The sequence below is a fragment of the Sus scrofa genome, chromosome X, assembly GCF_000003025.6.
Source record: "Sus scrofa isolate TJ Tabasco breed Duroc chromosome X, Sscrofa11.1, whole genome shotgun sequence".
Taxonomy (NCBI): Eukaryota; Metazoa; Chordata; class Mammalia; order Artiodactyla; family Suidae; genus Sus; species Sus scrofa.
The window spans coordinates 57,677,046-57,694,207 of NC_010461.5; the positions used below are offsets into that span (position 1 = coordinate 57,677,046).

A 17,162-nucleotide genomic window follows, 5' to 3' on the forward strand; every position below is an offset into this window, starting at 1 on the left:
ACATTTTGCTGGAACAATTTTTTCTCTTTAAAATTATCATTTCCTCCAAATATAACGAAATTAAGAATAATTTGTTGGCAAAATAAGTCTAGTTTCAATAAACTTGGCCTGAGTATTTACATAAGCATAAGTATCATAAAGGCTCCTTTAAATTTGGCTTTGCCAGAACATTGTCAGAAAGAATCTCAGATTGCATTTTTAAAAGGACTCTCAAGTCTAGGAAAGCCATGTGAACAGCTTGCTATCATACTCTGACTGTGAAGATTTGGGTGAATTCCTCTCTTCTTGAGGTACCCCAAACATCTGGATATTCCAACACCTGCCAGGAGGGGGCCTTAACTCTGTCATTCTCCAACTTGCAGTATACAGTCAGGAGGAGGGTTCTGAAATCTGTGAACAGGGTCTGATGCATTCCTTTGCACCGCCAGGCTTTACTCCACAGGGCGCTCACACCACGTGGCATTCATCCGACTCCTTACTGAGGGGAACCTGGAGTGTTCCCAGTTTTCTCCATCAGCAAAACCCTTGTGCGTGTGTCCTTGTACACACGGGGACCGTCGTGCGTCTCCAGAAGATGGACCGGACAGAGAGAATAAGCGTCTCGTTCGGTTTAAGATCTTCGGCTCCAAGCCAAGACTCTGGAGCCAGACTGCCCAGTTTCAATCCTGCCACCGATCCCGACGAGCCCAGGGACCTTGGGCCAGTGGCTGAACCTCTCAGCACCTGTTTCCTCAACTCTAAGAGGCCCGCAATTGCTGGCAACATGGTCCTAGGAAGGTCGTGAGGGCGCATCACTAGTTAGGCACTCTTAGAAGAGTGCCAGCCCCATAGTCCGTGCTGTATAAGTTGCTTTTCATGGATTCTGCCAAATTAGCCTCCCCAGTGGCTCCTTTGCACCACCGCCACAGGGCTTTGCTCCTAACCTCCCCCACCCTCAGAGCAGTTAAGCTCTTCGAAGGTTGCAAAGCTGTGTGTGAAAACCACTTCGTGGTTTTAGTTCGTATCTCCAGGATCGGTGATGGTGAGCATCTTCTGGAGTGTCTACTGGCCACTGCTATTCCTTCTTCTTTGAATTACCTCCGAGTTCAGGGCTGGGGGCTGAGAGAGCAGAACCAAGCCCAGCCTGTTCCCCAAGCCCAGGCCCACCATCCTGAAGTTTCATTCTCACCACCCAGGAAACCAAACGCCCCTCGGCCCACCCCCTTTATAGATGGGAAACGGAGGCTCGCTCAGACTCGGGGCTGAGACTCTAACTGGAAAGGGGAGGCGGGACAGGAGAAGGTAGGAGGAGGGGCCTGAAAGCAGCACTGTCACCTTGAGGTCACCCGCTCCCATCCACAGCCAGCTGGCCAACTGCACAGAGCCCCCGGCACCCGCCTGGCAGCAAACCAGAGACCCTCGACCCCATTGGTTGGGCCTCGAGGGGCGGGCCAACAGGGCGCGCGCTGGTTGGCTAGGTCCGGACCAATGAGGAGGCCCCGAGACCGGCGTCGTCGAAGGCGCGAAGAGAAGCCGGGCGTCTTTTGAGGCGAGCGCGGGTGACGCCTGTGGTGGCTGAAGCCTCCCGTGGCTGAAGATCCCGACCGCGACCGTTACCCCGACCGCGACGCGACACGGCGGTGACTGCTCCGGGGCGACCGATCATCGCCCCGAAACCCGGGCCGCCTAAGTCCGACATGAGCTCCCCGGATGAGGTGTCTGTTTGGGGAGCGGGTTTCGGCCCGGAGGGTGGGGAGCCGGCTGGCGTCCGCCCCGCGGGCCCCGGAGCCCAGCGGGGACCAGGCCCAGGCCCCGACGCGGGGCCACCACAGAGCGGCGAGGGCGAGGGCGGGGGCGGCTTCCGGGACCCCAAGGGCTTCGAGTCAGAGACGGAGGAGCTGGAGGCGGGAGGGCTGGTGCTCTGGGGCCGCGAAGGCCGACCTGGCTCCCCGGCCGACGACAAGGGCGTCGCCCTGGATCTGGCCAACGAGTCTGCGGCGGCCATCCTGCGGCAGCTGGCCGACCTGGACGTGCTGGGCGTCCGCAGATCCCCGTCCCCCGAGAGCTGCGCCCCCGCCGCCGCCGCCGAAGTGTCAGCCGTGTGGGCCGGCCTCGAGGCGGGTGCCGGCAGTGGAGGCGCGTCCGCCCAGGGCTGTGGAGAAGCGCAGCAGGCTCTGGCCCGCTGTCTCCACCTCGGTGGGCCCGAGGCGGGCTGGGCCTGGCCGAACCGGAAGAGAGGCACTAAGAGTAGGTTGCCCTTGGCTGCCAGTCGCCAGCGGCCCCCCGCGGAAGGCCCGGTCGGGCTGCCTTCCGACCCCGAGTCCTCCGACGAGTTCGGTGAGATACAGCTGATGAGGGTGAGCATTTACCCCAGGGGAGGAGGCCAGGCCCAGCCCTGCAGCCCCGAGGCTCCCGGGTTCACACTCCCGCACTTCCAAGTCAGGGAGAATTTCCTCCACGTGCCAGGCGCTTTCCTGGCCCCTGCTCTGCGAGGGTTCACTTCGGTTGTGGAAAGGCAGGGCGTCGGAGAGCCGGACATCTCTTCCCCTAAGAAAATGCAAAGCATCCTCTGGGGGAAGGAGGGAAGCAGGCCCAGCTACCCGGGGGCTGCTGTGGCTGCGGCTGCGGCTGCGGCTGCGGTTGCAGCTGCTGCGGCGGCTGCTGCTGCGGGCGGCCTGCCCAGGGCCACTCCTAGGAAGAAGGGGGCCCAGGAGAAGAAACCCCTCGGGGGAGCCTCCGCCCTCGCCCTGGGGAGAACCTTCCCTCCCTGGGGGCAGCGAGTCTCGGCAGCTCCCCTGGAACCGGCCACCTTCCCCCCGATCGCTGGTGTTCCGCTGCTTGGGAGGTCCAGGAAGTATTCCTTGGTCCCTTCCGGAACCAAGCAGTCCAAGCACGCGGGCGCTGGGAAGAAACCCGCCGCCAGGAGGGCAAGGGAGTCCGAGCTGGTGGTGGCTGGAGAAGATAACGACCCAGACGGAGACCAGGTCGCAAGGGGCCAAGTGAGTAGGCCATGCTCCGACCCTGCCCCGACCCTCCCCGCCGCCCCCAGGCCGCTCTTCCTCTTTCCCCCTGCTCCCTCTGTCTATCCCTCGGGGGTCTTCAGCGGGCACCCCTGGGTCATTGGGTCATTAGGATGCCAGATGGGGGTCGTCCGACTAGGGACACACATGAAGGGAGCACTTTGAGTGAGCAGGGCAGGGCTCTGCACCCTGGGCCCATGTCCCACCTCCTGCCCCAGGCAGGGGCTGGGATGGAAGAAGGAGGGGCTGGGAGCTGAACTGGATCTGGGGACACCTTCAGCATTTGGCCTGCAAAGCTTCAATGTTTGGACTCAAGGGCCTCCTGATTCCTGCTTCCTAGCTGTTCCCCGAGCCTTCCTGGAGGGGGCGTGGGCCTTCTCAGTGCCCCACACTTGTCCCCAGCTCAGCCCTGCCTGCCGGCCTGGGGCTGACTGAGGGAGAAGGTGCGAATGAGATCAGCCTCTCTCCATTCCCTGCCTCTCAGCCCAGCCCCGAAACACACGTGCTCACACAGGCACACAGAGCCATGGACACGCAGGCCCCCTCAGTCCAAATGGGTGAGAGAGTTTTGTTTCAGCTTCCGACACACAGGCCAGGGCCATCTTGTCCGTACCTGCATCATGGGTATCCCAGCAGCGGCGACCTCAGCACCAGAGCCCCCCACGTTGCAGGAGACTCAGAGCCCTCGGCCCTGAACCAGGTAGCCGTCATGGCCAGAGGGCCTGCACCCTCAGGTGAGCCTGGTGGGTGTGAAACGCTGGGAAGGGAGAGGAGAGGAGGAGAGAGACCTCGGCTCTGTCTCCGCTGGGAGCTCAGCCTTGCCCCCAGTCCGCTTCTCCCACAGGAGACAGAGCTTCGACAGGGCTGGCCTTGAGCCACATCATCCTCTGGGTGGGGTTTGCACCGCAAGGGCGACTGGTGGCAGTGCCCCAAACAGCTACTTGCAGCAGAATGGTCTTTTCTGTTCAGTCCCTTTCGCCCACAGCGCTCTCCCAGGTGCTGGCGGTGGCCACAGCTCCGGAAGGGTTGGACCCAGGGCCACTGTCTTTAGACACCACGGTCTGGTCGGGGCGGGGGTGGGGGTTGGGTGGGGGGAAGAAACAGCTGCCCCTGGGGAACAGGGGAGCGGGCAAGCCCAGGGGAAGGTTGGAGCTGCCGGGCAGAGCAGGGGCAGCTTGTTGCCCCCAGAGGGTGGTGCTGCCTCACCTCCCCTTAGGCCCCGCTGGACCCTTCCCTCCCCCCGCCGCCCCCACTGGGAGCCTGGCAAGCTGGATTGTGTGTCCTTTCCCCCTCAGGTGACCTGGAAACCCTTGACCATCCCCCAAGACGTGAAAGGCAGCAGCAGCCGCCAGGGGCACAGGGCTGTCCTCGGGTAATGCCAGAGGGCTCCTGGAAATGCAGACCCCAACTAGATGGTGGGATCTGGGTCCGGGTTACACGGACATATGTGGGGACCCCTCCCCGCTCCCATCCACATCCCAGGGAGCGGCGTGCCCCCTTTCCACGGAGGTGCTCTTGCCGGTCTAGCCGCCTGGCCTTGGGATGTAGGGTCCGAGGGGCAGGGGAAGGAGTGAGGAGGCCAGAGTGTACTAATCCTTTCTCTTCCTCTGGTGTCTGTGGGCCTAGTGCCTCCTGCTACAGAGAGAAATCGACGACCTGAAGGAGCAGCTTGGTATGAGGAACCAGGGACAGAGGGCGGTGTCCTAGTGCAGAACCTGGGTGGGCCGGTGGGGTGGGGGTGGGCCGCAGGTGCAGGCGGCCCTGCAGAGACCAACATTCCTGGGGGGAGGAGAACCTAGAGGCCTGGCCCTGGAGCCCGCTGTGCATGTACAACTAGGTATGTGTGCAAAGAGCGGGGGGGACAAAAAAAAAAAAAAAAAAAAAAAAGAACTGCAAGGACACTTTGCAAACCAGAGTAAGTCCTGGAGAACAACTTCTGTTAGGATGTTTAGAGATGCCCCGTTGATTTTTCCCTGTGGCTGCTGCTCGGTATGGCCTCTAAGGTTCTTCCTTGACTGTTTGTGTGTGTGACAAGTTCTGAGTGGTTCTGGCATGCCCCAAAGGTTGAGAGCTGCTGGCACATTTTGTTTCCCTTTAGGAAACATTTCCACATGTCATTCGGGTGGTGGGGGAGTGCTCAGGCCCAGGGCTCTTTGCATCAGGACTAGAGGGGGTTTCAGATTGCAGGGCTAGGAAGTTGCCCACGGGGACCTGGGTGGGCTTCTCCATCCGTATGTCTGGAGCGCCTGCTTATGCCTCTCCCCATTGCAGCCGCCATGCGGTACCTGGCTGACATGTTCCAGACCCTTTGAAGTGAGTGTTACACACACCATACCCCTTCCCACAGCTCTGGCTGTGGAGCGGGACTGTGGGCCGGCCCTGGCTTGAGGCTCTTCCCTGACTCTGCTGTTTCACAGGTTGAGCCCTGCATCTTCATGCAAGAGGAGCGGCTGGTGCCTTTGGGGCCCGGGAGGTGCTGTGGCCAAGCTCGGTCCCTCTTGTTCTGCCTCAGCCAGAGCTTCCTCTCCCTCTTGTTTTGCCCCTCCCCCGCCTCAGTGTCATGGCAGTTTCAAATTAAAGTCGTTTCAGTTAAGGTGCATCTCGTAGCCTGTCCTCTCTTGGGGCTGGGGTGGGTGGGGCGGGGAGAAGTCGTGGGTCATGGAAGACTGGGGGCTGCTCCATGGCAGAGCCTTTCCCAGAACTGTCCCTCTGGCATCCTGTGGTGTGCCTTCTCCCTGTGGGGAGTCCAGGGCAACCTTTGCCACCATCCCTGCAACCTGGCCCGCTGCGTGCCCCGGGTCTGAGTTCTGTGTGGGGCTCTGCCTGGCCACGTTGGCGCAGTCGTCCCTTTCCCTTGCAGGCCCTCTTCTGGTTCTCTCCAAACCCCTCCCCCTTTGGGGGTCTGTTGGTTCCCATTCATCGCTGCCATCCATCCTCCCCATCAGCAGGAATGCACGGCCCCCTTCCAGAGCGCCAATCCCCCCACCTTCCCTCCCTGGGATCACTGTCCTGCTGCCCCCATCCACCCTGCTTTGCTCTGAGCACCTTTGATCCCTCCCCTGGGTCGGCAGCCTTCCCTGAAGGTGTACTTCAACAGGTGTTAACAGGCACAGTTGAGCTGTTTCCCCCTCCCAGATTCTATCCTCCCTGTGGAATCTCTGCTTCCATGTGGTGCCACATTGTGCTCAGATAGCTCCCCTAGGAAGCTGCTCATTGTTCTCCTCTCCTCTTTAGCCCTCACTTTTGACATTTGATTATCAGTCCTGTCACTTCTCCCTCTTCTTGTTCAGCAGAGGGTTGGATGTATAAATCAGGGCCCAGTGGGTTTCAGGGCAAGATGAAAGGTATAGGGAACATGGGAGAAAACTGCAGGTTATCTCTGGCCTGCAGGCCTGGGAAAGGTATCCGTGTGGTGCCAACCTGTAGCAGACTGCTCCCTGGCTGTTAGCCATGAATGTTCCAGCCATTGAAGCTTTCCCATCCTCCCTGCCCTAGCCAGCTCACTGCCCTTTTCCAGCCTTGTCATCTTCATACCCTTAAGTGGAAGTGACCAGTTAGGGCCTATTATTTAAAAATTGTAAGTATGATATACCACAGCAATCACAGAAGAAAATGAAAGTAAAGTAATCCAAATGAGAAAGGAAATAAAACTGTCACTGTTTGCAAATGATATAATGCTATACATAGAAACACTGAAGGTGCCACCAGAAAACTACAAGAGTTCATAAATGAATTCAGTAAAGTTACAAGATGCAAAAATCAACATACATAAGTCAGTTGCATTTCCATACACTAAAAATGAAATATCAGAAAGTGAAATCAAGGAAACATTCCCATTTAGTATTTCATTAAGAAGAATGAAATACCTAGGAATAAACGTAGCTAAAGAGGCAAAATACTTGTACTCCAAAAACTGTAAGACACTTATGAACGAAACTGAAGATGACATAAACAAATGGAAAGATATACCGTTTTTTTGGATTGGAAGAATTAGTATTGTTAAGAAATGAATATACTACTCAAGGCACCTACAGATTCAATGCAATCCCTATCAAATTACCAATGACATTTTTCACAGAACTAGAACAAATAATTGTAAAGTTGATATGGAAACCCAAATTACCTCGAATAGCCAAAACAATCTTGAAAAAGAAAAATGGAGCTGTAGGAATCACGCTCCCCAACTTCAAACTATGCTAAAAATCTACAGTAATCAAAACAGTATGGTACTGGTGCAAAAACAAATGCATAGATCAATGCTACAGAATAGAAAGCCCAGAAATAAACCCACACATTTATGGTCAGTTAATCTATGACAAAGGAGGCAACAATATAGAATGGAGAAAAGACAGTCCCTTCATTAAGTGGTGTTTGGAAAAGTGGGAGCTACATGTAAAAGAATGAAATTAGAACATTCTCTAACACCGCATACATAAATAAACTCAAAATAGATTAAAAACCTAAATGTAACACCAGATACTATAAAACTCATAGAGGAAAACAGAGGCAGAACACTCTTTGATATAAATCACAAGCAAGAATATTTTGGATCCATCTCCTAAAGCAATGGAAACAAAAGCCAGTATAAACAAATGGGACCTAATTAAACTTAAAAGCTTTTACACAGCAATGGAAACCATAAACAAAACAAAGAGACAACCTATGGAATGGGAGAAAATATTTGGAAATAATGCAACTGGCAAGGGATTAATTTCAAAATATATAAACAACTCACATAGCTCTCTCTCTCTCTCTCTCTCCCTCTCTCTCTCTCTCTCTCTATATATATATATATAAAGCAACCCAATAAAAAATGAGCAGAAAACCTAAATAGACATTTCTGCAAAGAAGACATACGGATGGCCATCAGGCACATGAAAAGATGCTCAATATCACTAATTATTAGAGAAATGCAAATCAAAACTACAATGAGGTGATAACCTCACACCAATCAGAATGATCATCATCAAAAAGTCTACAAATAATAAATACCAGAAAGGGTGTGGAGAAAAGGGAACCCTCCTACACTGTTGGTAGGAATGTAAATTTGTGCAACCACTGTGGAAGCCAGTATGGAGGTTCCTCAAAAGACTAACAATAGAATTACCATATGATCTATCAATCCCACTCCTGGACATCTATCCAGAGAAAACCATGACTCAAAAGATAAATGTAGGAGTTCCCGTCATGGTGCAGTGGAAACAAATCTTACTAGGAACCATAAAGTTGTGGGTTTGATCCCTGGCCTTGCTCTGTGGGTTAAGGATCCGGTATTGCCATGAGCTGTGGTGTAGGTCACAGACGCAGCTTGGATCTGGCATTGCTGTGGCTGTGGCGTAGGCTGGCAGCAACAGCTCCAATTAGATCCCTAGCCTGGGAACCTCCATATGCTGTGGGTGTGGTCCTAAAAAGACAAAAGACAAAAGACAAAAAAAAAAAAAGATAAATGTACCCCAATGTTCATTGCAGCACTGTATACAATAGCCAAGACATGGAGGCAACACAAATTCCATCAACAGATGAATGAATAAAAAAATGTGATATACATTTAGAATGGAATATTACTCAGCCATAAAAATGAATGAAATGATGACATTTGCAGCAACATGGGTGGACCTAGAGATTATCATACTAAGAGAAGTAAGTCAGAGAAAGACAAATACAATATGATACCACTTATATGTGGAATTAAAAAGAAGATACAGGAGTTCCCATCGTGGCTCAGAGGTTAACGAATCCGACTAGGAACCATGAGGTTGCGGGTTCAGTCCCTGGCCTTGCTCAGTCGGTTAACGATCCGGCGTTGCCATGAGCTGTGGTGTAGGTTGCAGATGCGGCTCGGATCCCGCGTTGCTGTGGCTCTGGTGTAGGCTAGTGGCTACAGCTCTGATTCGACCCCTAGCCTGGGAACCTCCATATGCCATGGGAGCAGCCCAAGAAATAGCAAAAAAAAAGACAAAAAAAAAAGAAGATACAAATGAACTTATTTATAAAACAGAAATAGACTCACAGACATTGAAAACAAACTAATGGTTACCAAAAGGGAAAGAGGGGAGGAGGGATAAATTAGGGGTTTTGGATTAAAATATACCCACTGATATATATAAAACAGGTAAACAATGAGGGCTTACTGTATAGCACACAGAACTATATTAAATATCTTATAATAACTTATAAAGGAAAATAATTTTAAAAAGAATATATGTATACACATACATATATATATACACACACAGCACATATATGTATGTATAACTGAATCACTTTGCTGTACACCTGAAACTAATAGAACATTGTAAATCAACTCTACTTCAGTAAAAAGTACAGTGTGAATGTGTATTGTTATTTAATATTTATTTTTTCTAAATATGAGGATCATAATTTTCTCCTGTAATCTGTCAATGTGGAATGTTATCTTACCTTATTTTCTGAAATTAAATCAAGTTTGTATTCCTTGGATGAATCTTGTTATGGCATAAGATTTTCCTCTTTATATCCTGTAAGATTCATTTTGCTTATAATATGTTTCTGTTTCTTGCTTCTGTGTTTGAGCCTGTTATTTTCCTTTCTCAAACTGTCCCTGACAGAATTTAATACCAAGGTTATTCCATCCTCAGAAAATGAGTTGAGAAGTATCCTGCCTTTTCTCTTTTTTCTAAGATTTTGTGCTAAATGAAAATATTTATGTTTAAGATCTTTTTCAGAATTCAGTGGTGAAGCCTAGAGGATTTTTTTGAAAAGCATTTTGACAGCTGGTATATTTCTTTATAGTTATGGAAATATTCCTATTGGCTATTCCTTCCTTAGTTTTAGCAAGTTATGTTTTAGCTTAGCTTGTGTTTTAGAAAAGTGCCCTTTTTCTAGGTTTTCAAATTGATTGTAATAAAATCATCCAAAATATACCTTTTTTCTCCTAATTTTATTTTTGAAAACATCTGTCCTACAGATATTTATACAAGAAAATTCCAAACATCTCCCATTTGTCATTCACCTGGACTCACCTGTTGTAAACATTTCCTAGCTTTTGTCATATTTCTCCTCTCCTTCTCTCTAACTATGTGTGTATGTATTTTTAATTGTTTTGTTGAATCTTTTGAGTTATTTAAAGACATAACATTACATTATCCCCCAATACTTCAACATGTTTTCTCTTGGGAAAAATAATTATTTGCTACAACATCTTAATGCACTATCACACTCAGGATGTTTAGCTTTGAGACAATACAATTATCTACTCTATGCTCTCATTCAAAATTCATGAGTGTCCCCAAATAGTTATTTGTACCTATTTCTTTTAAAAATCCTACTTTCAAAGAACATAGCATTGCATTCCATTGTCATGTCTCTTTAGTGTTCTTTGAACTAGAACCATTTGCCAGACTTTGTTTGTTCATGCATGACACTGACATTTTTGAAGATCTAGTCCAGTAGTTCAGGTTTTTTTTAAAAAGATTTGACTGGTTTGGATTTTCTGATTGCTTCTTCCTTCTTTTCCCCTATATTTCCTTTTAGGAGTTTTAAAATTTTAGTTCTTATGTTTAAGTCTTTAATCCATTTCGAGTTAATATTTGTGAGTGGCATAGCATGTGTTCAATTTCTGCAATTGGAAGATAAAAAGTTATGGGAAACAATTCTCTGCACGTGTTTATCCACTTTTCCCAATCTCATTTATTTAAGAGACTCTCCTTTCCTCACTGGGTATTCTTAACTCCCTTGTCAAAAATTTTTGACTGTATATGCAAGGATTTATTTTTGGGCTCTCAATTCTGTTCCCTTGATCTCTGTGTCTATTTCATTACAATATCATACTGTTTTGATTACTATAGTTTTGTCATATAGTTTGAAAATAGGAACTGTGATCCTCCAGCTTTGTTCTTCTCAGTGTTGCTTTGGCTATTTATGATCTCTTGTGACTCCGCAAACACTCTAGGGTTGTTTTTTCCTATTTCTGGGGGAAAATACCATTGAAACTTGATAGAGATTGAATTGAATCTATAGATGGATTGAATACTATGAACACTTTAACAATATTAATTCTTCCTATTCATGGACACTGGATATATTTCCATTTGTTTCTCTCATCAAAGTCTTGTTTTTTTGTGTATACATCTTTCATTTCCCTGATAAAAGTTATTCCTAAGTATTTAATTGATCTTGATGTATTGCAAATGAGATTTTTGTACTCTAATGATATGTACATTGTTTTTCATGATGGTGTCCCATAAGAGTCATAGGCTTTCTTAGTTCCTTTTCATTTTTCATTCCTTTTGTACCTCTGATTGGATAATTTCATTTGATCCATCTTTGAGCTCATCAATTCCTACTCACCAATTCCTTCTTCTGCTTGTTGGAGTTTGATGTTAAGGCTTTCTACCGAATTCTTCAGTTCACTCATTGTATTGTTCGGCTCTAAAATCACCATTCAGTTCTTTGTTTTCTATCTCTTTGTTGAACTTCTCATGTTGTTCTTTTATTGTTTTCCTGATATCATTTTATTGTTTATCTGTATTCTTTTGTGGCTGTCTAAGCATCTTTAGAACAATTATATTTAATTCTCTGTTGGGCAATTCCTGGATCTCCATTTTTTGTAGTTGGGTACTGGAATTTTGTTATATTCTCCTAATGGAGTAATGTTTCCCTGATTATTCATGACCACCATAGCTTTGCATAGGTGTCTGTGTACTTGAATAAGTAGTCACCTCTTCCAGACTTTATGGACTGGCTTCAGTAAGAGAAGCCTTTCACATGTGGGTGGAGACATACTGGAATGTGCAGTAAACTGAGTATAGTGGTGCAGGGTGCCAACTGGGTCTAAGGGTGTGTATCACTTTGGCTCAAGTCATATGGAACAGCATCTACAACTTCTACAACTGTGTGGTCCTAGCTGAGCACTGTGGGATATTTTCAGCAGTTGCAAGTTCTGTTGTACTCAGCAGTGCCTCCAGTTTTGGTGACTAGGGAACAGGGCGGGCTGCATTGGTGTCATGAGCCAGTGAATGTTGTGTACACACTCAGCTGTAGGGGCCAGCTGCAGGTGCCTATGTAGTGGCAGGGGCCACATGCAGTTATACAGATAGTGATGGAGGCCAGGCAAGCAGCAATGGCTTGGGGCCAACTGTAGCCCCACTGGCAGCTGCAGAGGCACTGGCTGTCAGCATGTTCTTCTGTGATCACGCATTCCCCCTAGACATGCACAATGCAGTGAGGGCTGGTGAGTGGGTTCAGGCTGGGGTGTGCAGGTACACAGCTGGAGGGCTTATCCACAGGCTGGTGTGGTGATGTAAGGCAGTGACTGAGGCAGTGTCTTATTTGGACCCACAAGCTGCTGCAGAGACCCTGATTATTAGTATGCTCTACTGTGGCTGTACACTTTCCTCCTTGACATACACACTGCAGTTGGAGGCCAGTGATGGGCATACAGGTGCACAGCTAGAGGGGATATCCCTGAGTGTAGGCACAGTGGTAGCAGTCATCCATCGGATATAAGCTGGCATTGTTCACTTTGCAACCACAAAGGCCCAAGGTGGCTGCCATCATGTCTTCCAGGTTCCAATGGAGTGGAGGGGGAGGGAAAGTGGGGAGACTTAGGCAGCTGAAATCAGCAAATATTAGTACCTGTAGGATAAAATATGCAGGGGGTCCATGGTGGCTGTGCTGGCCATTGGTTTCATCAGTAATGAAGTCTACTGAATTTGACTGCAGAGAGTCACTCTGTGATTACTCCTGCTGTGTGTCTGCTAATGATAAACATTACTCCCCTTCCTTATTCCTAGCCAGCTCTATATGACACAGCTTTGCCCTTCTGGGTGGAGAGAAACTGAAGCTGGATCTTCATGTGTTACCCAGAGAGGTTGGAGAATCTGGTTGACTATCCCACTCTTTTCTGGTGTGGATAAATGCTTTTTAGCTGGGAAATTTCCTTCTCGGTACTGAACAGTGCCAGCTTGGGGGATGGGATGATACAGATAAAATGAAGCTGACTTCCTTACCTTCTTCTCTGATTATTCTCAGGATTTTTGTTCCACTGTGTTGCTAAAAATTCCTAAGTAGAGTCTAGAGCTCTCCCAGAGCTGTTTTTTTTTTTTTTTCATGGATAGTTGTCTAATTGTTAATCTTTGTGAAGAACAGGGAGTCCAGGATCTTCTACATCATCACTCTGGTCTCCTGTGGTCTAGAGTTTTTCTATTTCTTCATGATTCAATCTTGGTAGATTGCAGGTTTCTAAAATTTTGCCTTTTTATTCTAGGTTATCCAATTTATTGGTGTATAATTTTACATAGCAACCTCTTATGGTCCTTTTTATTCCTGAGGTATACATTTTAATGTCTCCTCTTTCATTTTTAATCTTTATTTAAGTCTTCTTCTTTCTTTTTCTCTTAGTTAGCCTAGCTTATGGTTTGTCAATTTTGTTTACCTTTTTAAAAACTGTCTGTTTTATTTTTTCTTCTCTCTATGTTTCACTTATTTAAAAATTTTTTTAATTATTTTCTTCTTTCTGCTAACTTTGGGTGAACATTGTTCTTTCTTTTCTAGTTCTCTGAGGTGTAATATTAGGTTGCTTTGAGATCATTCTTTTTTAAAAATGTAGTCATGTATTACTATAATTTTCCATTTCAGTGTTGCATCTGCTGCTTCATAAATATTTCAGTAAGTTGTGTTTTTCTTTCATTTGTTTCAAGATATTTTCTAATTTGCCTCGTGATTTCTCCTTAAACCATTGGTACTTCAAGAGTCTGTTGTATAATTTCCATGAATATGTGAATTTTCCAATTTTATTTTGATATTTTTCCTAGTTTCATGCAATTGTGATTGGAAAAGATACCTGATACGATTTCAATTTGCTCAAGTTTTTAAAATTTTGTTTTGTGGTCTAAAAAATGATCCATTCTGGAGTATGTTTCATCTACACTTAAGAATTTTGAGTTAGAGGAGTTCCCTTTGTGGCTCAGCGGTAATGAACCCAACTAGTATCCATGAGGACACGGGTTCAATTCCTGGCCGCATCCAGTGGGTTAAGGATCTGGTGTTGCCATGAGCAGTGGTGTAGGTCACAGATGTGGCTTGGATCCCACATTGCTGTGGCTGTGATGACAGCTACAGCTCTGATTCGACCCCAAGCCTGGGAACTTCCATATGCTGCAGGTATGGCCCTAAAAAGACAAAAAAAAATTTTGAGTGGGTGTTTTTAGGTGGAGTGTCCTCTATATGTCTATTAGATCCAATTGCCCTAGAGATTTGCTCAAGTCCGCTTTATCCTACTGACCTTCTTTCTCATTCTTCTATCCACTATTGAAAGTAGGATATAGAAATATCCCATTAGTCTATTTCTCCCTTAAATTATGTCAATATTTGGATCATATATATGGGTGTTCAGAAGTTAGGTGCACATATATATTTAGAATTGATATATCTTCTTGCTGACCCATTAGAGGAAATGGATAAATGTAAAAACTGAATGAAGAAAGGAGGAGTCCTTGGCATGGAGATTGAGGACAGATGTGCATGAAGTTGTCCAAGTTCACCCAGGAGTTAATGACAGCAAAGACTAGAATCCATGGTTTTAACTCACCATGACATCCATCATGCTATGATTGTCATCACATATGTCCCTATGCAGTATGCTGGGCCTTTGCCACAGCCAGGGATAGATGCATTTGCTCACCCTCTCTCACTGACTTGCTCACTCATGCACTTTCTGCCTTATCTAAAGTCTTCAGAGAAGACAATTTTTCAGCCTACATAATTCAAGGTCTTACTTGTAATGAAAATTTGAGAGCCCTGATACTCTGGAAACATGGACTTTTTCTCAAAGCTCCATCACCACAGTGATATGAAGACCAGGCACACATATCAGCAAATCTCCAGAGCTCCCTAGAACCTATGCAGCAAGTGAGACTTCCTTCTTCCTCAGCATATTACTACAATATTGCTGCCATGACAAATTAATACAAATTAAGTGGCATAAAAAAAGACCAACAAATTTATTATCTAATACTCCTGGAGGCAGATTAGACATGGAGTTCACTGGGATAAGATCAAGATTTCAGCAGGGCAGCATTTTCTTTTGGAAGATCTACAGAGAATCCATTTCCTCAATCATGCAGTTCTATCAGAAGTCTGCTTTGCTGGGGTTAGGGCCATGTTCTCCATTTTTCAAGACTTTTCATATAATATCAATCTGACATACACATCTGAAACCCTATAGCATTTTTAAAGACCTGGGGATAATATTGGGCCTAAACTGATAATCTAGGAAAATCTCCCTAACATAAGGTCAAAAGAATAGCGAAATTTAATGCATGTGCAAGCGAAGCCCCCTGTTGCCATGCAAGGTAACATATTAGCCAACTGCAGGGATTAGGACATGGACATCCTTGGGCACGATTACTCTGCCCACCACCGCCAGCTCCATCTCCAGGGTTCATCTCCTCCTACCTTCTTTGTTTGTGCCAGTCTCCCCTCCCAAGTCCAGGGAGAGCTGTTGGCAGGTCCCGGGGCTGGTGCTGGTGGGTGGGAGGGGCATCTGCTCAGGAGTGGGACAGGTAGCAGAACCAGGCAGGATGGGGTCTAGGGCTCTGCTGGCCAACTGCCACTGCCTGTGGGCCTGGAGAAGGGGCTTGCAGCCAATAAGGGCGGAGTTCCAACCTCCTCCTACCCCCGGGGCCCCAGGTAAAGATGTGTTTCTTTAACCTATGCCCGACCTGCCACTTAGTGCCACTGGAACTGGAAGGCTCAGGACCAAGCCATGGCCTATCATGTACCTGTTTTCAGCAACATTTTTATGAAGTGGTTGGTCAGAGAGACTGTGTGCACAGAGGACGGAAGGCAGGCTGGTAAAACGCGTCACCAAGGGTCATGGTCACACCCTCCCATGTCCCCTTCAATGAGCTTCTCCACTTGGTCACCCTGCTGAACACGGCCCCCTGCCCCTTGGGGCAGGGCTCGTGCTAGACTCCTCCCCGGGTACCAGGTGCCTGCATGTCTCGGTGGGCAAAACCCCCAGCTGGAAGGTATCTAAAAAATTTAGTGTCATGTGTCACCCTGCCAAGCAACAAACACTGGCTCAGATTCAGAATAAAAGCTATGCCCTAAAATCATGCCTGCCTTCTCCAGGGAGGGGGTTGAGTGGAAGGATTACGCCCCAAGGATGTTCCTTTCCGACCCTGAAGTCTGTGACCTGTCCCACCCCCCACGTGGTGATAGGGTCACCTGAGCTCACACCACTCAGCCTGGAAGGGCACCAGCCTGAGATTATGGGGAAAGGGTGGACCCAAGTGCACCCTAGTGTCCAGATGCGGTCACACCTTACTTCCCATCCTCACTGCGCCCATCTTGCCCCATCCTGGGTAGCTCATGTTGGGCGGTCTCCTACAGAGATCCCCTGCTTCCAAGATGAGCTCCTCTGAGGAGCCAGTGTCCCATTCTCATTCCATCCATGACCAAATCAGCTGTCAGACATCACAGGATCACAGAGTAGGATCCAGAGCCTTCTCCAGTGACTGCAACATTTGGAGAGTCCCAAGCCCTGTCCTGGGGTTAGGTGACTTCTGCATCAACCCCTGCCTACGCACTGGGGATTTAACAACGTCTCCTGAACAAAGGAGATCGGACCCTTGCTTTTGCTCATTGACGGGCTTACAGAGTCTGGACCACAGTCTCTGCGCCTGTTGAAGTACACCTTCAGGGAAGGCTGCCGACCCAGGGGAGGGATCAAAGGTGCTCAGAGCAAAGCAGGGTGGATGGGGGCAGCAGGACAGTGATCCCAGGGAGGGAAGGTGGGGGATTGGCGCTCTGGAAGGGGGCCGTGCATTCCTGCTGATGGGGAGGATGGATGGCAGCGATGAATGGGAACCAACAGACCCCCAAAGGGGGAGGGGTTTGGAGAGAACCAGAAGAGGGCCTGCAAGGGAAAGGGACGACTGCGCCAACGTGGCCAGGCAGAGCCCCACACAGAACTCAGACCCGGGGCACGCAGCGGGCCAGGTTGCAGGGATGGTGGCAAAGGTTGCCCTGGACTCCCCACAGGGAGAAGGCACACCACAGGATGCCAGAGGGACAGTTCTGGGAAAGGCTCTGCCATGGAGCAGCCCCCAGTCTTCCATGACCCACGACTTCTCCCCGCCCCACCCACCCCAGCCCCAAGAGAGGACAGGCTACGAGATG

The 17,162-nt window shown here is 48.3% G+C and overlaps 1 protein-coding gene across 1 annotated transcript; it reads left to right on the plus strand.

Moving 5' to 3' along the window:
* LOC100621166 (uncharacterized protein CXorf49 homolog) lies at positions 1,489–5,596 on the plus strand. Its single transcript, XM_013986240.2, has 6 exons — positions 1,489–2,978; positions 3,577–3,733; positions 4,295–4,371; positions 4,626–4,671; positions 5,271–5,312; positions 5,417–5,596. The coding sequence occupies exons 1-5, from the start codon at positions 1,677–1,679 to the stop codon at positions 5,309–5,311; spliced, it is 1,623 nt and encodes a 540-aa protein (XP_013841694.2). The 5' UTR covers positions 1,489–1,676; the 3' UTR covers position 5,312; positions 5,417–5,596.

Coding starts and splice junctions, on each gene's coding strand:
- LOC100621166 (XM_013986240.2), top strand. CDS start 1,677: ATGAGCTCCCCGGATGAGGTGTCTGTTTGGGGAGCGGGTTTCGGCCCG. Junction 4,372..4,625: donor GGGCACAGGGCTGTCCTCGG/GTAATGCCAGAG, acceptor CTGTGGGCCTAG/TGCCTCCTGCTACAGAGAGA. Junction 4,672..5,270: donor CGACCTGAAGGAGCAGCTTG/GTATGAGGAACC, acceptor TCCCCATTGCAG/CCGCCATGCGGTACCTGGCT.